Here is a 23,977-nt window from a genome sequence, read left to right on the forward strand (position 1 = left end):
TCATAAGTCTGTGATGCAAGAAATTTGCAAGCGCAACCACAGGCCCTCCAGACCACCAAGGGATTAACAGGGTAATTAAAGAGGATAGAGAAGTTAAATGAATTTTCTGCATTAGTCTTTTACTATCGATGACAAGGAGGAAAATTCCAATTTCAAGAGCTCTTTGGTGATTATTGGCCTTAACAAGAGATTCGAGTCTTCTAAATAGGAAGTTATGGAGCAACTTAAAATGCTCCGGAGCAGTAAGCCACCAGAACCAGATGGCATCATCCCAAGGGAAAGGACGGAGATAAAATGTAAAATAGCTGAAAAACGGATGAGGATGTGCAATATAGCCTTAAAATGGCAATTGTACTTGAATATTGGAAAATTATTAACACATTGTCTATCTTTTAAGAAAAGGAGCCATGGGAGAGCTTAGGAATGGGAAGCCCAGCAAGTTTTATCTCAATTCTAAAATGGACTTGGAGGCTAATTAAGTGTAGTACTTGAATACGTAGACATGATAGGGTCAAACAAGCATGACTTCTTAAAGAGAGACAAGGTGGGCGAGGTAATATGTTTTATTGGACCAACTTCTGTTGGTGAGAGAGACAAGCTTTCAAGCCATACAGAGCTCTTCTTAAAGGGAAGTAGTCAGGTAGTTTAGATTCAAGTGTGGGGTATATTTTATTTTGTGTATTTTTTTTTTCATTTGGAAAGACTTTTACAAAACATTATAGAAATAAAAAAGTTTTTAGTTTGGTGTTGCTGCAGGGGAATGTTTTAAATCCAGTCACTGAAGCACTGTGGTATATTGCATGAAAACCAGACAACAAAAATGACTACTGTTTTACTGTCCCAAACTGAATGAAATGCTAAAAAGCCAAGAACTAAAATATAATATTTAAATGCTGGTTAGTAAGCTAATGTAACATAGATAAGGACATTTGTATATTAAAAACACATGTTTTTAACTTCAAAGTGTCCCTAAAAAAGAAAAATTTCTCTCTCAAACCAACCTTTTGAAAGTCAACACAAGTTCCACACATGTTTAAAACATTTGGAAATTTTTGGTAAGGTTCCATTATAAGACAATATATTAAGCAAAATAGTTCTGTAACAGCAACAAGCAAGGAAATGCCTTGCTGTGGGTTAAAAATTCGCTGGTTACATGTAATAGACACGCTTGGTTTGACAGATATGAGTAGGATCAGTAGCTTCATCAGAAACAACAGATCCTGGATGGTGTAAAGAGGCTCACCCTATACATTGCCTAGCACAATGGGGTCCTGATCTATGGGTAGGCAGCTAGGCACTACACTAATATAAATACTACTACTACTGTAACACCGTTAGAGAGAGAGATTTGATTATTATATTACTGCATAATGTTCTCTAAACAAAAAAAAATAAGCTCACTGTTGTAATGGTTATTGCTCTGTTTCGGACACCTACATGCCAATGATTTGTAAACTTGTTAACGGCCTAAATAAATAGTTACAAAAGAAAATTACTCAAGCAATTAGAGACAGCCATAGCAAATGCCTCTCAGAGTGTAGGAAAGTTAACTGCATAGTACCACAGGTTAGCACTGATGTTATTTACTAATAAATGATCTGCAGAAGTAGAATAGATGGTGAATTTTGCTGGTATTAATAAATAGTTTCTTTTTGGTTAGTGAAAGCAGATTAACTTGCACAGTGGACAAAAGTAGTCTCAACTTCTCATGTATGCTCTGGGGCTCTGAGCCCACATAATTCTTTTGAGGACAGTGACACAAGTCATTGTGGATCGCTAAATGAAGATGCTGGTCCAGTCTGCAGCAAAGAAGTTTAAAAATAGACTGCCCAAGTGAATTAAAAAAGATGGAACAAACAAAAATCGAATAACATATCCTCGTCAGGACGACTGTCTGGTTTGGTAATCTTCCCCTTAAAGTGTAGTTCCACTTTTAAGAATAGCTCTGTAAAAACTGCATTGGGAAAATTCAGTTTATAGTCTCTCAACGATTCCATATAATGTACTCAGCGGACATGGTTTCTAGCTGGCAGCTCTGCAAATTTAACCTGGGATCCAAGGGTATGTCTACACTACAATTAAAAACAAGTGGCTGGCCCCATGCCAGCTGACTTGGGCTTCCGGGGCTCGGGCTAAGGCTGTTTAAATGGAGTGTAGATGTTTGAGCTCAAGCTGGAGACCGGGCTCTGCTCCTAGAGCCCTAATGTCTACACCAGGGATCAGCAACCTTTCAGAAGTGGTGTGCCGAGACTTCATTTGTTCACTCTGATTTCAGGTTTCGTGTGCCAGTAATACATTGTAACGTTTTTAGAAGGTCTGTTTCTCTAAGTCTATAATATATAACTAAACTATTGTTGTATGTAAAGTAAATAAGGTTTTTAAAATGTTTAAGAAGCTTCATTTAAAATTAAATTAAAATGCAGAGCCCCCCGGACCGGTGGCCAGGACCTGGGCAGTGTGAGTGCCACTGAAAATCAGCTCGCGTGCCGCCTTCGGCACGCGTGCCATAGGTTGCCTATCCCTGGTCTACACTGCCATTAAGCAGCCATTCCAGAGTCAGCTGGCATAGGCCAGCTGCAGGTGTCTAATTGCAACGTAGACATACCTTGAGTCTCCAGCTGTTTTTTTTTTTTTTTTTCCATCTTGCATGTGATCACCAGTACCAAAGGTTCTGCAGGCCAAATTAGGATCTCACTTACACATGCACAAGCCCCATTACCTTCGGTGAGCTTTCCTAGGTGTGAGTGATTGGAATTTAGCAAAATATTCTTGTAGATTATGCACAGAATGAAACAATACAACAGCTCATTCCCAATCGGATTTGCTTGGCAGGTTGAACAGATATTAAAAAACAAATAAAAACTTCATCTGTCACTAAAGTCAGCAGATACAACTCTGAATACATATAGGGAACAGACCCAATAAGTAAAGTTGTGCCATTTTTACCCTGGTCACTTTTCAGAGTAGAAAAATTGCAAGTTAAGGAGGAAATAGTGGAGATGGAAAATATCCAATAAAAGGTCAACTAAATTAATCAGTTGTGTGGCGAGACTCCAAAAACCAGGATTATTTAGCCTTGAAAGAACTAGATGAGATTTTACTGAGTTATTGAAAAATATGGCAGTCACACAAGACCGTTTTTTCAGCCTGTTCCTTAAAACATGAACAGGACACTCCATGAAATTACATGTACATTTATTCTTAATAAAATGCAATATTTATGTTACATAGAGTCAGCTGGTGCTGTTCAGTACCAAAAACATTGAATCAACTACTGTAACTGGATTTTAAGAAGAGCTATATATTTTTGAGGGCCACTAACAGCATTTGTAGCCATGAAAGATAAGTTAATGAGAGAGAGAATCAAATCATATGCTTCCAAGTGATCACTGTGGAATGGTCAGAAGGAGATCCTTCCCCACATATAAAGAACTGGACAATAGGCGATTGAGTGCATTATCGGTTTCTCTTCCTTTATGAAAGACCAGGTATTTGTTACTGATAGGAGCCAAATGGATGATTGAAAGGACCAACAGTCAGGTCAGGCATTCCTTATGTTTTATGGAAACTTCGGAAGATAACAATTAAATCTGGGATGACCCATATGAACGGATTATAATACAGAACAATAATTTCTCTCTCTCTAAAATACTCACTTGGAAAACTGTAGATGATTGAGGAGGTAACTATGAGGTGTTGAGTAGCATGAAGTTAGTAAGTCCCAGGTTACTGATGAGATCATGCTATGACTCCAGACATGCTCTAGTTAAGGGTTAATACATCTGTTATCCATGTGCTGCATACATTAGATGGCCCCTTAAAATGAAATAAAACCAGGGAACTCTTTTACAGAGTCAACACTTCTGGATACTTACTGTGTTGAGTGCATTGAGCGTAGTGTCATCGCGAGAGGCTGCAACGCAGCCATCTTCTGTGGATCCTCCATCACACATCCCTGCAAAAGCTGCCATGCTCCTTTATAGTTAAAAAATAAAATGAAACAATTCATCCTCTAATTGCACACATTATGCAATATACAGATGCTACTTACATTGTAAATCACCATTTTCAGGGCTCTGTTTTGCCCACCTGCATGTCTTCAGTATTGGGCTATTTTTAGTACTGGATAATTTTCAAGGTATTATTCAAAGACTCACTCCAAGATATTAGCATAATTTAATTCTTCATTACTGTAGCACCCAGAGGCCCAATCAGCATTGTGCTAGGAATACCACCTCATATGAGGATGCAGTCCTGCGCCAGACAGCTTACCTGTCATCACAATTTTAGTTTAATTAAGTCAGCAAGCTGTCTTGGAACTAACTGTACGGTGCCAAGTCATTAGTTTATTACAAATTAAAAATGATTATTTATCCACACGTCCTGAGTTCAGGCCTGATCCACTATTTTGGGAGCCTGATCTTTATGTATAAAGATCTAAATTGTTTGATCCGACTCCCTAGGGATAGTTCATAGTATTAGGGTGAATCTTAGCTAGGCAACCTAGTGTTGCCAAAAGAATATTTACTACAGGAAGGAATTCTATACTGTCACGGTTATTTTATTCACCGCTTTTACTCCCCTAATTGACCTGTACACTTTAGATATTACATCACTATTTATGTTGCACATATAATTACTTTGGTTTCAATCCAAAAGAGACAGCCCAGCGTGACATTCCTTTGTGACCCAAAACAGCTTTGGAGCTACCCTAACATCATCACGTCTTGACACTGGCTCCCAACCTAAAAAAAAAAAATCAACTTCTTAACATTCTAATGGGATACTGCCTCTACACCGGAGGATGGGCGACCTTAGCCCAACGTTCTTAGGCCAGGTCCCACATTTCAGCTTGAGTGCTCTGGGGAAGCTGGGTTATCTTGGCTTCATGTACCTTGCTGCCCTGAGGTACATGAGCAGGTCACAGTCATTGACCCCTGGCATCCACACAAGTTCTTCATGTTGTGTCACAGGGTCGCTATCCAGAGAAGGAAACGGCTGCAAATCTGGAAGCTTGGCCTACAAAAATTGAAACAGAGTTATAACAAACAATGTTGATAACAATCGTACTAGTGGACTGTACATAGGAGTTCTCTGTGAGGGAAGTGTTATCATCCCCATTGCACTGATGGAGAAACTAAGGCAATGACAGGCTAAGTGACTTGCCCAAGGTTTCGTGGGAAATTTGTGGCAGTATTGGTAATTAAACCCAGATCTACTGCCTCCTAGTCCTAATGCCTTAAAGATCATGCTTCCTCCCGTCTTCAAAAAACGGTAACATCAGCTGGCTCACATCACTGGGTAGCACCATCTCCTATTGCACTCACAGGGAAGCCTTTAGGATACACATTTCAGGCACAAGCATCTCAGTGCAAGCACCGTGGCCTGGAGTTATTTTAAACCATTTTTAAACTCATACTGTGAGCATCGTCCTCCGTCGTACAAAAATGAAAGCGCCTTCACAAACATAGGATAGTTTAACCTCTGTTGAAGGGGAAAACAAGCAGTTTCCACTTGTTAAAAGGAAACCATTCTAACCACTGTTTGGCAGGATAAACTGTATGCACATAATACATAAATATGAAAGGAGGCAAACATATGACTACCTAGGGAGGTATCTATTTCATTTTAAGTCCTCAATAAAAACCCACGTTTGATATTTACAAATAAGGCCTTAGTAAATCATTAAAACCCCAAAATGACCCAAGGAAATTTGCAGAAAGCAAGATAGCTCAGGGAAATGACCTCTGCCATCAAATGTACCAAGAGACCCAATTAGCATCTTTAGTCATCTGCAGCAATAGGACAAGATAGTGGAGAGCATTTTTGGAAACCGCTTTTAAGCCTTATAATTACCTCTTACAGTTACAATTCTAAACATTTTTGAAAGGCAATATTTATATACAACCAGTAATTAGAAGTCATCGGTTCAGCTGTCTTTCATTTTCTGCTTTTCAAAATGTATTTTTTTTACTTCTTCACTAGGAAAATGGATTTATGACTGAAATTTTCTGCTGTTGAAGGATAAGCAGACATTACAGCCGCCCTGGCCAGTGGAGGTGTGTATTAGACATACACACGCTGTGCACCAGCTTCCAGCAGCCAAGGTGCTTAAACAAACTAGCATCCTCTCATACCCTAGGACCAACGAGCTTCATTACTGTGTTTCCAAAACCGAATCTCTTTAATGGGTCACGTCACAAAGCTGTTAGCAAACCAGGCAACACAACAGAAGTAGTCAGCATAGTGAGCATATAGCAAACATTTGTTGATTGTTTTCCTTCATCTATCACCATAATATAGTATTTGAATTACCACTGTGCCTAGGAGCCCTACTCGCAGACCAGAATCCCACATATAGCTCTGTGAATCTTAAAACAGGGCATTGTTGCAACCAGAACACACTTTATCTTTACTACTTTCATTACAGTAGCCCCAAGAGGCCCAAGTCATGGTCCAGGACCCCACTGTGCTAGGTACTGTACATACACAGACTATTTCCGCCCCCAAAAGCTTACAATCTAAATAAAAAGAAGACACGGTTTTCTACTGGCTAGAGTAGTGGCTCAGAGTCAGGATTCCTAGGTTCTAATCCTGGATCTGTCATAAGGATTTGTCTTTGCCAGAGAAGAAAGGTTCGTTCTTCATGTTAACTAACTTGAGGTAAAAATCCTACGGAAAACAAAGCAGCTTATTGTTTTCACATGTGTTAGCAGGTGAAATTAAAGGCTACGGGGGAGCCTAGTCTTTTATTTGACCTACTAAATTGTGTGAAACGTACAAACTGCCTCTTCACTAGGACCTCAAGTTAGCTAAGCCGAGTTAAGCAAATACTTTTTTTTCCCTCCTAGTGAAAACACACCCCAATACATTTGCTGACCTTGGACAAGCAACTTTAGGACGCTTCTGAAAATATTCACTTATTTTAGGTGCTCAACTGGAATTTTACATTCACAAGTATTGAGCATCTCCAACACCTACTGAAGTTATTGGCAGAGGTGGGTGCTCTGCACCACTGCACATGGGCCTTAAGAGTCTCAAAAGTGGGGCAACCAAAAATGAAGGTACCTCACATTACTATTCTTTGTGCCCAAAGTTTTTCCATCTGTAAAATCTAGCTAATAAATACGCCTCACAGGGTAGATGAAGAATGTCTGTAAAGTACACTGATAGCTTCAGATGAAAGTAGCTTTGGGAGTACCAAGTACAATAATGCCAGTATTGTTAATTAAAAAAGTAACATATGCTTTAGTCACTTTTTTGGGGCTGTTTTTTAAACCAAGTATACTCCAGGATGCTACACAGAATGTACATTCTTCAACTTTCACAAGAAATAACTGAGTCAAGTTGTTTAGTGGGATCTATTTAGCTTAACAAAAAGAAGGTTAAGGGGAGACTTGATTACAATCTATAAGTACTGACATGGGGAACAAATATTTGATAATGGGATCATTGGAACAACTTATCAAAGGTTGTGGTGGATTCTCCATCACTAGTAATTTCTAAATCAAGATGGGATGTTCTTCTAAAAGATGTGCGATAGGAATTAGTTTGGGGAAGTTCTATGGAGGTCAGACTAGATGATCACAGTGGTCCCTTCTAGTATTGGAATCTATGAAAAAGGAGTCTGGATGGATAACACAGCCTGAATATGTCACAAGGGCCCAATCTTACAAGGGGATGAATGTTCTTAACTCCCATTGGAAGGATTTGTCCTAACATGTCAAATTAATTCTAGCTCTGTCCATGCTCCTGTACAAGCAGATTACCTACATCAGTCAGGAAAGATTTTCCCAAATAAGTTGGAACAAACTAAGAGCTTTTACCCTTCCCTAAAGCCACGTCCAGCAGCGGGTTGTTTGTCCCAATCAATCAGTCATAATGCTATGATGTTGCAATCCCTACTTCCTCACTCTGTATTATGACAACCAGAAATGACCGAGGCACCTCAGTGGTTTTACAAGCTTCCCAGTTCTTCTCATCTTTCATAGCCAACAGACCATACAATGCACTCAAAGAACAGATTCAGGGCTTCTGTATCAAAGATCTAAACCTCCCCTGTCTTTACAGGGTCAGGAGGTCAAACATCAACTGCATCATAAAGTTCCTAGAAAAGGCAAAGAAGATACTACAACTGTAAGTCCATGTGCGAAGAGGGCATGACCAGCAAGAAGATCTTGATAATCCTCCTGAGCTTTGATGCCCCAAAGTTAAACTGTGCTCCATATCATTTCTGAATTTAATTTATTTTAAACAACCTTTTGGCACTGGGAGGGTTTTGGGTTTTTTTTGGTCCTAGACAGATAAGCTTCCACTCCTACAAGCTTGAAGGAGTTAAATCAATAAACGTACTGTAGCACCAAAGCTAAAATCATCGCTTCAGAAAGAGGATTTTATCCTGTACCAACAACAGCCAGTACAAAGCAGAAGTGAAGGAAAATGGTTTAGTACGAATACAACCAAAAGCATGCTATCGTCCACTTGTCTTAATACCTTGTTGAGGTCATTACTTGCCTCCAAGAAGGAAACCATCCCTTTACAGCCATGACAGATTTAGAGCTGGTCTGTAATAACTTTTGAATAGTGTATGTTGACCTGGTTACTGAGAAGTTCCCTGTACAAATATATTGGTTTAGTTTAACAGGGGACTATTGGGAAAAAAACAAGCCGAAAGGAGAAAGAATAGCTCAAGACAGGACACTTCTCAGTCAAAACATGAGTTAAGAGTAAATGCCAAGACAGGAAGGGGTCCAGAGAACACAGGAGATCCAAAGAACACTGTGAACGGTTTGAAAAGGAACAGTCTCTCAAATTCAGTCAGATCTGCACGGTAAAAATAGAGGATACACAGTGTACTGTAGCCCAGAGCTTAATCGGAGAGAGAGAATTGTGGAACTCTGACCCAGTATAGCTAAAGTCTCCAGGCCTGACCCCTGAGGGGGTGCTTTGAGAGAGACCAGGAAGAGAAGAGAGTACAGTTAGCACTGTAATCATCTCAACCCCATTAACAGACATTCTTGAAAAATATTATACAGTCTATTATCAATTACCATACAGCACAAAAGCTTTACTCCCTTCACCACGCTCCTTGCTGCCTTGAAACTTTGCAGAAGTTTGAACATAAAGTTCTCTGGCCTTCCAATCTTGTTCTCTTGCATTTGGCAGATTTTGATGACTTCCCCTGTTTCTAAGGGACACTGAGCCAAACTATGACTCCATTTTGTTTATCTTCAGTAAATAACTAAAAAACAAGGTAAATGTCTTAAATAAAGCAAACAGCAAGCTACCATCTTAATTTGCTGTGAAGTAAGATTAGAAGACTCTGAAAACATATGAAAAATAACTTTGTTACTGTTAAGTTCAATTTTTGTTAAATGTTGGGCAAATTTAATACTCAAATTCAGCTGAAAATGTATTAATTTTAATGAGACCAATTTTTTTTTCTGATTTCCCATGCTTTCCAATAGCAGACCTGATTCCTTCAGTAGTATATAAAAAATATTTTTTGCTGAAAAGTGTCCTTAAAATTCAGCCTATGCTGAAGAACAGTCCTGTTTACTATGCTGATACTGGGAGTAATAGATAATACTAACGAAATGCTCACGTGCAAGTGTATTTATGTTTAATTACGTATATTATATTTTAGATGCTTATAGACACATACACACACAATTTTGAGTCCATATTCCTTGAGATAATTAAATTGCTATAACGCGTTGTTAGAATTTTCAAACAATCAAATCCTTTACCTGATGGCTGGGTCCAACTCTGATCTCGCCCTGGGTGCTGTTCAGCCTCCTACCATGAAAGACAAAGAGCATCCGTGAGTAGAGCTTATAACTAACAAAACTTTGTATTATTACACACAGATTCATAGAAGGCCAGAAGGGACCAATGTGATCCTTTATAGACCAGCTCTAGAACATAGGACTTGCCTGAATTTGTTTGAACTAGAGCTTATCTTTTAGAAAAGCATCCAATCTCGATTTAAAAATTGCTAATGACAGAGAATCCACCACAACCCTTGGTAAGTTCTCTCAATGGTTCCTCACCCTCACTGTTAAAAATCTGCACCTTTTCCGACTCTGAGTTTGTCTGGCTTCAATTTCTAACCACTAGATCTTGCTATATACCTTTGGTCTGTTAGATTGAAGAAGCCCATTAATACACGAGGAACAAACGTGATAATGTATATGCTGTACCAATACAAAAACCCTTTTGATATTATGTTTGCAATGCATGCTGAAAAGCAGCAATAATAAGGCACCATTCAAGTAGGAACAGTGGATACACTCAACATAGCAGTGAACTTTGTGAATGGAAGAGACCAATGAAGACAGATCTGGAATTTCTGGCCAAGTGGCTGCAGCTTTATTAATTCCATAAGACAGTAACTTCTTGGGGACACCTGTCTTGGCAACACGGAAAAGGGGGAAGGTAAATCAATTCTCTGTCACCTGCCTGCCCCCTTTTTGATGTTCAAATCACAAGCATCAAGGCCACAAGGCTTACCCCAACTGCTTACAATCAAGTCTTTATCAGAGCCTGAATTTCCCCCTAGGCCTTATCGTGGCCTGCAACTCAGAATAGCTTACTTCCCTGAAACCCTCCTTGCCTCCTAGAATGGCTCAGGCTTGCCACAAATCCAACCCCTTTTCCTGAGAAAGGTGTACTGATACCTAAGACTTAGGTATCAGAGGGGTAGCCGTGTTTGTCGCTTTTTACAAGATCCAGACTAAGAGTCCGGTGGCACCTTATAGACTAACAGACGTATTGGAGCATAAGCTTTCGTGGGTGAAAGTGCCTGACGAAGTGGGTATTCACCCACGAAAGCTTATGCTCCAATACGTCTGTTAGTCTATAAGGTGCCACAGGACTCTGTCGCTTTTTACTAAGTCCTAGGGAAAGAGGAAACTTCCCCAAAACCACCTGACCTCTATGGGCTTGCAACACCAACCTGCAAATCAATACCTACCCAGGTGGAAATGGGGGGAGGAGGGGAAGGGAAGGAGTTGATCTTTGGATCAGGGACTGTTTTTTCTATTCTGTGTTTGTACAACGTCAAGCACCACGCAGTCCTGGTCCATAACTAAGGCTTCTAAGTGCTATGGTATTACCAATAATAATTTCCAGTGGAGGGCACAGAAGGAAGGGGCCCTCTTGTGGCTTGCTTGATACTATCAACTTCCCTGCGCCCTAGCCAGCCAACTCAAAAAACCTGTTGCAGGGACAAGTCCTATCCAATTAAATCCATCCTCACAGGTACTGCCCCATTGGCTGATTGCTGCAACAGGGAAACCCAGGAGGTACGGACTGCCCTCTAGGCCCCAGCTCACAATCCTATATTCGCAAAAAGAACAGGAGTACTTGTGGCACCTTAGAGACTAACAAATTTATTAGAGCATAAGCTTTCGTGGGCTACAACCCACTTCTTCGGATGCAGTGGGTTGTAGCCCACGAAAGCTTATGCTCTAATAAATTTGTTAGTCTCTAAGGTGCCACAAGTACTCCTGTTCTTTTTGCGGATACAGACTAACACGGCTGCTACTCTGAATCCTATATTCGGTTAACATCAGCATGCCTTAAGAAAGCCTTTGAGGCTGTTTTCATCCCCTAAAAATAGTATCTGAAATGAAAACTTCATGCTATGTTTTTCTTGAAGTGTTTAGAGCACTAGAGTAAGCTGAGCATAAGAAGTTATTATCCAGTTCACACAGCATTCCCAGAATAGTAAAAGGTGTTGCAAAAAAGAGCAGGAAGAAGAGGAGGGACTGTTTTTGCAGACTGTAGATCCAAATATAAATAAGTCCAAGGTGGAATGCAATTATCCATCACAAGAGATAACCCTGCTTTTGCAAAAACTGACATGAAATTAGGACATACTCCTTATTCTTTATCCAGAAGACGACACCTCCCACATAATATACAAAGGGTGCCACCTACTGACCCATTAGTTATGAGGTACCATGGTCTTCCATCCAAATATTGCCTAGGCCTGGCCCTGGAAACCTTTAGAAATTACTATTATTGATTTGCTAAAATCAGATGAGAACATCCATTGGAATGGCTGCAAAACAGACAATCAGTTTCACCAGTAGTACCTGGTCTTAGACAAAATTAAATGAGTTTTGACTGGGTTTATCCAAAAAAGGCCCTTTCCTACAAAATCATGTATGAAGGGACTCTCACATCATTCAACCATGCTGCAACGGTATTTGTAAGCAAGTAAAAACTACAAGTTTCCAGTGGAGTGCCTTTACTCAGTCTAGCAGCAAAGATTTTTACTCCAAAGGGATATGTACCAATTACACAGTTGCTGGTTGCAGCCGAAGTGTCACCATATACTGAAAGAAGAAAAATCCACTCTCTCTTTAATGCTATTATGGAAATACTTGGAGTAGCTCAAGAATGAAGAAAGTTTTATATTCTCTAAGGCAACAATACAGCCAACATAGCAATCTGACAGCATGGAAATTATTTCTTAAATTTCTGGAGGAAAAAGAAATGGGCAAGTAAATCTGTATCTTTATTCTCCTCTCTCAACCTCTTTTGTTTGCTGGTTATATTTCAATATATTTTAGCAGACAGACACTACCAACACTGAAATTATAGTTTATTGGCTAAGCCCATCTTTTAGGAGCTACACTTTTGCAAAACAGTTTAACACATATGGCATGATTCTCAGAGGAGCTGAGCACCCTGACTCCCACTGACGTTGTCTGGAATCTCAGGCGCTCAGTCTTTCTGACCAATCAGACTCAATAAAAGCTCTTTGCTTACATATGTGCTTGTGGTCCCATAATGCAGCTAGAGATACTGCATTGCCCTTCAGGACCCTATCAAAATGTATTAAGGAGTGCAACAAACTCCAAAGAGGTTTAGATATCTTAAGGAGTGACAGTTCTGCAAGACCTCTATTTTAAAATCTATTTTAGAGTGTGTGTGTGTGTGTGTGTGTGTGTGTGTGTGTGTGTGTGTGTGTATTATTTATTTTAGTATTAATTCCTATAATTCAAAATATTACATATAGACACATTATATAACAGAGACAATTATTGCAGTCAGTCCATAGACTCATTTAAATGTACTCATACAAACTTTTGAGCACAAAATCTCAGTACCTGCAAGACACTAAAATGATGCTAAGCCATGAGTAAACGCCGGAAAATTATTTAAGAGAATCGTGTGCACGTATAAATATAAAGAATTTTATCTGATTCATATGGGAAAAGTAAATACATAAACCTTGACTTAAACCATGTATCTAGTCACTGTAAAGTGTGGCAAAAGTGCATGAGGTTAGTGACTGACACACACGTTCTCCAGTGGCCATTGTAGGCACAATGGGGTGAATTAAGGATGAAGAAATTAGTTTTCTCTAAATTCTAAAAACAAAAATCAAGACAGTAAATGCTAACCTGTATTAAAACAAGAATATCCAACTCGAACTGACAAGAGCACCATTACAAGTTACAAAGCCCATTAAGAATCATGGAAATTTTTTTAGCATCCATTTGCACTTTTACAGCACTTTCCATCCCATGGTCTCAAAGTATTTTACAAACAATAAATTAAACCTCCATTTGTGAAGTAGGCAATTTTTATGCACCCCCATTTTACAGATGACAAAATTGAGGCACAGGAAGATTAAGGCCACACAGGGTGTTTGTTACAGCCAGGAATAGAAACCCAGCCATCATAAATCCCAGTCCCGTTTTTTAACCACTAGCCTGATGCTTCTTTCCTGCTACAAAAATAAGCACCAAAAGTTAAATGCCAAAATGCTTCCCAAAACTACTAGTCCACATAAAAGATTAAGTACCTATCAAAATGTATTCCTCTAATCTAAGAATATCCGTATGTACACAAAGATATAGCTTTAGTACAGGGTACACATTTATTTTCTAACTCAGTCATTTCTTTGCTTCAGCATAAACTAAAAATCCACCATTTAAAATGAGGTTGATAAAAAATTACCACCCAATACAAATGAATTCAATTTTTGTTTAAAAAAAAATGTTTCCTCCTATGATGACTAAGAATTTGTAGCTTATGGTCAATTATCCACTTCCTTTATTATCACAGCTCTGTGCAGCGAGAAAAACAAGATGCTAAATTCACCCTTTCATTCCTGAGCATCTTTCTGCACTAGGGCTCAGTACCCAGGAAGAGATCTAGCAAGAGGGACTCAATGGGGTATTAAAAGAGCTCTGTAGAGAAACTCAGCTGCAGGACTGGAAATGCCTCAGCACATCAGCAGAAAGTTTTTAGTGTCTCAGCTCATCCTATAAAGGGCACACAAACAGCTAGAAAGAAGAACACTCTGCACATCACTACTGCATATATCAGAACAGAATAAATGTTCCATGTACTAGATACTAAAAAGCTGGAGAACTCCCTGAGCCGTTTGCTGGGCATCCATTTTTCCTTCTGGAAAAATAAAACATCTTTTCTACATCTGAAAAATGCAGTATATTCTGAGCCAGGTCTCAAGTTGAGAACTGGAGTGAAATCTAAAGAAAAAAGAAATACGTATCCACCACAGCTGCCAAAAGAGGGAAAGGGGCAGCTGGTTCAGTGGTTAATATATTAGCTGCTCACGGCTGGAGACCTGGGTTTAAGTGCACAAGTGAGATCATGTGACTCCTCAAAAGCACTTTTACCATATTGTGAAACTATCAAGCAGGTCATCAGGATGAGCAAGAGCTGAAGAGACTCAGAATTGGAACTAAGGATTCAAGGGCACAAATTTGGGTGCGCTAATGTTGCCTATGCACATGATGCTCAAATGCAGCAAAACCTATTGTAAAATCCTCCATTTCACAAGCACTGAATTAAGTATAAACATCCCAAAAAACTCATCAGATTCATATCTCTTCTGTATTTTTCATTTTAAAAACAAGTTACAGGAACCCACAATATTTTCATATTGTTAAAAACAAAACAACAGAGTTAAACAAAGCTGTAAATGTAGTCATTAAACTACTAGTAATTTCAACACAAGCCAAAGGACCCCTGAGAGAAATCAATAATATTTTAACCTCATGTTAATTCTAACGCACCTAGCTATTGCTTTCATTTGCTTTACATTGACTTTAAATAATAAAACATTTCATGCAAAAGTCTCAATATTTATTATGCTCCAGCATCCTAGATGTAATTGTCAATGTACATTAAATCCAAACCTTGGCTTCCATTTTCCTAACTGCATTTGTATGATGTTAGATGGGGAAACCCAAAATGCCCTCCAATCACCAATACTCACACTTCTCTCCATATAATGTTCTCTTTCCCTTATTGTCATTCCTCTTGCAATTTCCTCAGTATATACCATAGACCCCAAAGGTAAGTAAGGAGATGGAGGAGGAAAGAGAATTTTTTTTTTGAGGGACAGGAGTGGGATGGGGGCAAGGGAAGAGATTAACTGTTCTGCCATTATTATTTTTTTGGGGGGGGAGGAGGGCCTCTTTCTAACTGCTCTGCACTTCCTACGGCTTGCAAGACTCTTGCCCCTCAATGAGACATATAATTCCTATCAGATACTTTTTCAGCCAATTTCCACCACCCCAAGAAAGGTATGAAAATGGGAAGAAAACTCTTGCTACAGAAACTAAAATGTACTGTAGACTTGGAAGCCAAATTATATCGGTGGAGCACAATTACAATAACGGGAAGGCGCTCTGTTTATTCCACGGAAAGGGGAAAAAAGGACCCAATACAGTATATGAAATCTGACACAAAAGAAACTGATGTAACAAAGCAGTAGCCATAGCAACAACAACTTAATATTTCAGTCCTCTTCAACTGCAGTGGATTAAATATAATGACAAGATGTTCCCTTTGAAAAGTAACCTGTTGCCATGGGAACATTGTATTCTATGAAGTAAACAGGGGCTGGACAGAAAGGAGATGGAAGCCTGCAACTGAATATCAAAAAGGCAGAAGTATCCATAGCAGAGCAGGGCAAAGCACTAGCAGTCTCTAATCCAGGAGAGGCTTGTTCGGAACAGCTAGGAGATGTTCACTTGAATAAAGCATTGTCCTTTCCAGACTAACGCAATAGGGGGTTCGAGGGTTCAAGGCCAACGAGTGCCCTTGAAAGAAAGCAGTTAAGGGGTGAAGAGGAGAATGAAAGAGAGGAGGTAGGACAGGGTGATGCAAAGCTTTAATGCACTAGGTTTAAAAATAAGTATTTTTTGTTTGTAGGTCAGGCTATTTTGTGATCTAGGTTCATATCTAACTTTGCTTACAACAGAAATTAGTTTAGCCCTTTTGGTTTAGTCACTCATCTATTTATCTGCAGCAACAAACCAGCATCCCATTAGTAGAGTTTGCCAAGACTGATGGTTTCTGCCCAAGGAAACTACGCCGTTTCAGAACAGCAGGGAGTTGTTCACTCCAGGACTGAAATGCCCTAGAACAGGGGTGGGCAAACTTTTTGGCCCAAGGGCCACATCGGGGTTGCAAAACTGCATGGAGGGCCGGGTAGGGAAGGCTGTGACTCCCCAAACAGCCTGGCCCCCGCCCCCTCTTTGCCCCCTGACTGCCCCCCCTCAGAATCCCAGACCCATCCAACCCCCCCTGCTTCTTGTCCCTTGACCACCCCCTCCCGAGACCCACTGCCCCTTGACCGCCCCCCAGGACTCCACCCCCTATACACACCCCTGCCCCCATGACAGGCCCCCCAGGACTCCCCTGCCTATCCACACACCCCCCCTGACAGGACCCCCACGCCTATCCAACCCCCCGTTCCCCATCCCCTGATCGCTCCGCCCCATCCAACCGTCCCCTGCTCCCTGTCCCGACTGCCCCCCCCGCCGGACCCTCTGCCCCTTATCCAACCCCCCGCTCCCCGCCCCCTTACCATGCCACTCAGAGCAGTAGGAGCGGCAGGCCAGAGCACTGGCGGTGTGGCGAGATGAGGCTGTGGGGGAGAGGGGACAGCAGGGGATGGGATGGGATGGGATGGGATGAGGGTAGCCTCCCCGGCCGGGAGCTCAGGGGCCAGGCAGGACGGTCCCGTGGGCCACATTTGCCCACCTCTGCCCTAGAAGCACTGTTGTGGGCTGGGGACTGCAATAGGGAGGGGTGTTGAAGAGCGAGCCTGACGTGCAATGGAAGAGCTAGAAGGGCAGGCTCAGGGATTGAAGAGCAGAGGTGCTGCATGTCACAACTGAAGCATATGGTCAGTGTTGTGCAAGGCTCCGGTCAGGACTACTAGGGGTGACGTGCAGTTTTGAGGAAGCACTTCTCTGCACTGCCCAATTCTTCTGGCATCATTACAGTACATGAGAGCCTGAAATTCAAAGCTGATGTTTAGACCCAGTGCTCCTGGCAGTTACTATTCCCTTGTTCCTATTCTGCCAGTAAAGAGAGGAAATACAGGGGATTAACCTTGGGGGCCAAGAGTCAGGCGCATGCTGCACAGATATGCTTACTCACATACTGCCTCATCTAGCAATAAAGAATTTAAAATGTCAGTATGTGAAAAACAGACGATGCAACAATCGTACCCTTGTATACCGGATCATGAGCATGGAGAGAGAGGTGGGGATCTTGGTATCTAATCCAGTAGACATCAGCAGCTCATTTCTCCACACAATGCACCCAAAGGCTCCCTTACGTTTTGCTGCAGTCACCATCCACACTATGACCATCTCCTCTCTGAGACGCACCCTCAAGGACTAATTTCCTTGGGTACCCACAACAGGGCCTCCTACCAACAGTTAGGAGCCCCTTTGTGCCAATAAACTTTTTTTTTTTTTTTTTTAAAGAACCAAACCAATTTATAAGACAGCATCCTAGGCCGCCCTTGAGGATTAAATCTCTCTCCTGTTTGGCAGAATCTTCCCTGATCACTGTATGCGGAGATCTATAATTAACCAAGCTGAGGCAGAAAAGGGGCTTCAAGCAGGCTTTAAATGCTGCATCCACAATGCAGCTTTCCAAAAATCTTTTTTGCTCTACTCTTGGGAGGTCTTTGGGAATATTTTTAGACACCTGCTCGCCACAAACTGCTTTCCAGTGCAACATATACACATCACTAAGCCAAAAGATCACAGTGCACAGGAAAACCTTCAGAAAACAAAGAAAAAACTCTGGCAGCCTGAGAAGAAGCAGGTCTTTCGGTCCGGAAAGAAAAGATCCTGCAAGTGTACAAATACCAGAAGTTGAGTCCAGATGAAGTTTATCAACACAAAGAAACAGAGCAACTTGGAATTTATATTCATTGATACTAGTACTTATGGTGAAAGGTAAAGTAAAGGCTAGAAACTAGCTAAGTGACAAAATAAAGCATCGGAATACAGGAGCAAAATTCTACATGCGTTTCTTGCACTTTCCACTGAAGCATCTGAACTGGCCACTATCACAGACAGGATAGAAGGCTAGATGGACAACTAGTATGATGAACTCTGGCAATTTTCATTTGTGCTAAATTTGTGCAATCTGAGAAGAAGTGGCTGGGAGGAATTCCTCAGGAGGGAGTGAAAGTTTTTGAAAATATTTGTCATTTGGTACATTCTTGAGTAAAAAAATTTGCTCTTCAGAAATATTTATAAGTAATCTCAGGCACGGATGAGTTTGCAGTATCCAGAGCGGAGATTCCACTGGAGACAGGAAAATTATCCCTGTTTCCCTTCAGAGGGGTAACATTATTTTAACAAGAGGCTAACAAGAGTCCAGGAAGGCAACCAGTATATCATTCAAGAGACACTTCATAGAATAGCATTCTCTCCTATTTAGTATTGTGCATCTATAAAAAAGGGTTCAAAATTTTCCTTACCACACCCCAAAGAGCACACCACACCACCCACACACACAATATAAAAGACAACAAAGCCACAAAGTTTGATGAACACTTCTTCCTGTTCAGCACTAACTGGCTTACTAGTCTTCATCACTGCACTTCCGAATTTCAAACACTTTATAGCAGCGCATGGCAATGTTTTTTTGTTGGTGATGGTGGTTTTGTTTCTTTGTTTTGCCTTAGAAAATTCAAACTTAAAAGGAACACTATCAGCTAGATTAAGGTCCCAATTTTTACTCTGGAAAAAAATAGTGTGAACATAGGAGTGGTGAGCAGAGCATGAAAGTACAAAACAACGTGATTAGAAGAGTTTTTGTGAATGATTAATTTCTATTAACATGTAATATTGTAATTCACTTTTTTTTTTTAAACAAAACAAACATTCACAAATTTGGAAACTCAAGTGATACAAAATTAGGAATCTGAGGGCTTGTCTACACTACCCACCAGATCGGCGGGCAGCGATCAATCCAGCGGGGGTCGATTTATCGCATCTAGTATAGACCCGATAAATCGACCGCTGAACGCTCTCCTGTCAACTCTGGTACTCCACCAGAACGAGGAGCGCAAACGGAGTCTACAGGAGAGCATCAGCAGTCGACTTACCACAGTGAAGACACCGTGGTAAGTAGATCTAAGTAGGTCAACTTCAGCTATGCTAGTCACATCGCTTTAGTTGCATATCTTAGATTGACCCCGCACGGTAGTGTAGACAAGCCCTCAGATTTTAAGATGAGTAGGGACCATTATGATCATCAGTCTGACCTCTTGCATAAGCCAGGACAAAGTTATGGGTGAGACACACTTTTCATTAGAAAGACAGACAATCTTCTTTTAAAAGACTTCAAGGGATGGAGAATCCACCACATAACTTGGTAACTTGCTCCAATGCTTAATTTTCATCACTGTTAAAAATTTGCACCAAATTTCCAGTTTGAATGTGTCTAGCTTCAGCTTCCAGCCATTGGATCTTATGACGTCTTCATTCTGCAAGATTTAAGATCCCTTCTTCTATTAGAAAACTCCTCTTGACATACAGGATAGAACCAGAAAACGAAAGTGACTCGAAGCTGACTATAAACAAGGATAACAGTTTATGTTGAATTTTTTTTTTTAAATGTATTTAGCAAAATAATGCAAGAGTAACTTTGGAGATCCCTTCTTCTATTAGAAATCTCCTCTTGACATACAGGATAGAACCAGAAAACGAAAGTGACTCGAAGCTGACTATAAACACGGATAACAGTTTATGTTGAATTTTTTTTTTTAATTCAACATAAAAATATTGCAAGAGTAACTTTGGTTTTGAGTCAAACTTATATTATTTATAAAAAAGTTACGGGATTAGTAAAAAATTGAATGGATTTTGCAATTACTAAATCTAATGCTGGAATGAGCAAACGTGTAGCAACAGTGTATCTTCAGCGCAAGTTCCATCCTGTTGGCTGCTTTAGGAATCAGGACATGAAGGAAGTGAAGGAACATCCCACATCCACACAGCTCTCTGAAGAGGCAAGAAGCTGAAAAGTTTCCTGAGCCGGCAGAGGCAACAGCTTCTTCTTAGGGGTATCAACAAGGACATGGAAGTTCTAGTACAGACTGGGTTTATTCCTGAATCAGATTTACATTTGGGGTAGAAAGTTGCTTTAGTCCTAAAAATACTCTCCCCAACTATAAACAAAAGTGTAACTGACCGATTCATTTCCATTGTCAAAATGAGTGAAATGCAAAAATAAAACCATCAACATAAATGATTCAAAGTAACAGATTTTAAACTTTTTTCAGTATTAATCTAAAACTGCCTTTATCTGTGTTGCTAGTATTCTGCTTGCAAGTATGAGTCATTTTATATAGTTTCCTTTTACCATTATTTTACTCTCTTCAAAATTAGGACTGCAAACATGGGCAATCTGATGAACAGACTGGAAAAGTGGACTAGTTTCACGGTAGAGTCTGTATGGATTTCTGCCATCTTTGTAGCCGGTATACACAGTTTTTTGTATTGCTATAACAATCAGTCTGGAAAAATACATAGTTAATGTAGCAACACCCGCTAGTGTGGATGCAGTTATACCAGGTTAAAGGTGTTTACATCAGTATCATTTTTAAGCGGTCAATGTTCAACATCTCTGCACTTCCTAAAACAGAAGTCCACTAAAATAGAAGAGTGCACACATGAAGGTCACCATAATTCCCTCGGCTGGAACTGCGAGCAGTCTACCAGTTGAATTCTGCATTGCTTATAACGTTGTCCCCAAGAGCTGATTTGGTGATGTACTGCCAGAGTTCTGTCATGCTGTGCATGAGACAAAGGTCCAATTTTCAGTCCTTGTCCTGCTCACTGGGCTAGTGCGGACTGCAGCAGATGTAGCAGCAGCCTCAAAGGAACTGGATGGTAGAGGAGATATCTGGCATCACCCAAAAGCGAACCCCTCTGACCACTGAGGGGGTATGGGCAGGCTCCCCCTGGGCCTGAAGGAAGACAATGGGGATGCAAGTCTTGAACTATGGGAAGTACAAAGCAAGACACAAGGGACTGTCAGCACAGCAGCACTGATGTGGAGGGACAAGTCTTCTAATTAAAAACAAATTGCAACTTTCTGAGAAACAAAGCTGTAGGTATAATCTTACTGACTAAATGTCACCAACTCAACATGAACCAAGGCTATTAAAAAAATCCAGAACTACAATACCTGGCAATGAAATCTGTCAGTGGTACCCAGTGCACACTCCGCCCTACACGCACTTACATTTTCAAACTGATTTTACAAACACTGGCCTTTGGGGAAGGAACGGCCCTTTACTATATGTCTGTATAGCACCTAGCATAATGGGCCCCCAACTTAGGTAAGGCCTCCAGGCACCTCTGCAATGGAAGAGTTCTGCACCACCCCTCCCTCTCACCTGCTGCCTAACAAGTATCACCCACATTTTGCTGAAGGGAAGCAGACACCAAGGGGTTAAATGACTTGTCCAAGACCACACAGTCAGTGGCAGAGATGGCTCTTTGGAGTTTCTAGCTCCCAGCCCCAAGCTCATTCCATCAAAGCATGCCAGCTCCTACACCTAGGCACAAACCTAACAGGAATGTTGTTCATCCTACATTGGCTCTCTCTCCTCCTCCAACAGGATAATCAGTTTAGAAATCTGCATGAGTGTGTATGCACATGGTGCTAGAAGTAGTGAGGGAGAAATCAAGGACTCAGAAAAGTGGAAGAACTGTGCAGCATGAAACACAGCAATAGAGGAGAGTATTTTAGATCAGCAATGGTACATCATAAAGCATTCCTAGAAAACAGTCACGTGTAAGCTGTCTGGGGCAGAGACCATCTTAGTCTGTTTGTACAGCAACACAAGGGGCTCTCATCTGACTGGGGCTTCTGGGTGCTAATGTAAGAAATATATACTATGTACAAGAATTCGACCATGTGCAAGTGATTAGCAAAGACTGAACTGTTTAGTATATCATGCTTTTTAAGTAGTATTTCTTGTTTTCCAAATATAATATTGTTGTCTGACAAATATATGTTTTATGATGACCTGGAGGGGTTTTAATTCTTTTCCACCTCCACTATTTTAAGTTTGATACTTTTCAAAAATAAATATCAGGGAGCTTTCATTTCTAAGCCAGAACACAGTATCTTTTAAAACCCCTTTTCATTTTTAAAGATCTGTGACACATGTAGTGCTGGGAAAATGTGCTGGACAGATACCCCTGGAGAACAAAAGCCTGTTTATCCCCAGGATAGGAATGGCACAAACACGGTGCAGCACTATCTCACCAACATACCTTACCCCTGACCCGATGGACCCACCCCCTAGGAGTAAGCAAGCGTAGGCTCACACTAACCAATGTGTCTGTTCCTAGGAAACAATGTTTTGGGGAGCCCAACACACGACTTTTCAGCAAGATTTTAAGAACATATCCCCTACCTACACACACAAAAGAGCAAAGAATACTAAGAATCACTCATGTACCATATTGGCACAACATACAACCCCAGCCACTGAGAAATCAGCAACAGTCCACACCTAGCTAAACAGCCTCGGTTTTATTTCATGCTCAATGATGACTCAAAGATATGGAGGCACAAAATTTTAGGAGCTATGGTGTTCACTGGACTGATCTGGCCTGGGTGAGAGGATAACTCAACAGTTATGGCTCATTCACTAATTGGACTCTGCTGAGACTGGCAACCAGGGTGTCAGTGCCAATGCTGTGCCAGTGTTTGCAATGTATATACTTACTTACTAGTAACCTCCAGGCCACTGAACTGTCAGCACAGGCTGGAACTGAACTGGCAACCTGCAGGTAAAAGGCCGTATACGTTCTATTACCAGTGCTCTGAGCCATCCTGTCACCCTAGAACTCAATACTCCAACAACTGGCAGACAAGTTATTCTGAATCAAGAACTACAGTAAAGTGGCATAAAGTCCAGTCCATCATATCTGCAATCCAATTGGCTAGGCAGAGGTCGGTATGAGACCAGCACTGACTATTTCATTCATCACTGCACAAGCTCAGCTGGTTCTCTGAGCAAAACAGCACTGCAGAATCAAGTTTCCTTTTGCTCATTTAGCTTAACATACATAGCCCCCCAAATCCTGTTTATAATCAGCAATGACAACTTATTCACTGTTTTCCCTAGTTAGGCACGGACCTCAAAAAACACAGTTGCCACACATCTATTGGGCTTGCTTGAGCAGCTTCTATGCCAATTCACATACAGAGGGTCGGGGAGACAGAAGGGGGAAAATGGCATCTATTTTATATGGTCATCCGGTCTGAATCCTTACAGATGCTACTTTGGCCCACTACAACAGATGTGGGTATAGCTCATACAGCTGTCACATGATAAGCTTCTCTTAATGAAGATTTCTAATACATTTTGCCAACACTGTCACATTTTAGACACACGTTTGTTGCTCACAGCTGTGCTAGGCAAGCAGAACTGTGCTATTCACTTTCAGACACTTCAAAAATTATCACCAGAACTATCACTTGTCCTGGGAAACCGGTTCTCAATCACCACCATCTCCACCCACCTCCAAAGCAACCAATGGCTGCAGATCTACGACCCTCCCTGAAACATTATCTAAACACAGTCTCTTGCAGGCCCAAACATTTCCTTACAGCCACATAGGCACCACTGCATCCTGCAGGCTGG

General features: G+C 40.9%; 1 protein-coding gene across 5 annotated transcripts in view; it reads right to left on the reverse strand.

The window, feature by feature from the left end:
• The window catches only part of RERE (arginine-glutamic acid dipeptide repeats), a 312,871-nt gene that overhangs the window by 129,911 nt on the left and 158,983 nt on the right, over nucleotides 1-23,977 (reverse strand). For all 5 annotated transcript variants that reach the window (XM_026659899.1, XM_029913526.1, XM_029913525.1 and 2 more), the window contains 3 exons: nucleotides 9,750-9,798; nucleotides 4,895-5,019; nucleotides 3,876-3,975 (listed from right to left, as the gene is read on the reverse strand). In XM_026659899.1, coding sequence (XP_026515684.1) covers nucleotides 3,876-3,975; nucleotides 4,895-5,019; nucleotides 9,750-9,798 — 274 coding nt within the window. The remainder of the gene's footprint in view (nucleotides 1-3,875; nucleotides 3,976-4,894; nucleotides 5,020-9,749; nucleotides 9,799-23,977) is intronic.

This window comes from Terrapene carolina, unplaced genomic scaffold, assembly GCF_002925995.2.
Source record: "Terrapene carolina triunguis isolate 2854851 unplaced genomic scaffold, T_m_triunguis-2.0 Scaffold714, whole genome shotgun sequence".
Lineage (NCBI taxonomy): Eukaryota > Metazoa > Chordata > Testudines > Emydidae > Terrapene > Terrapene triunguis.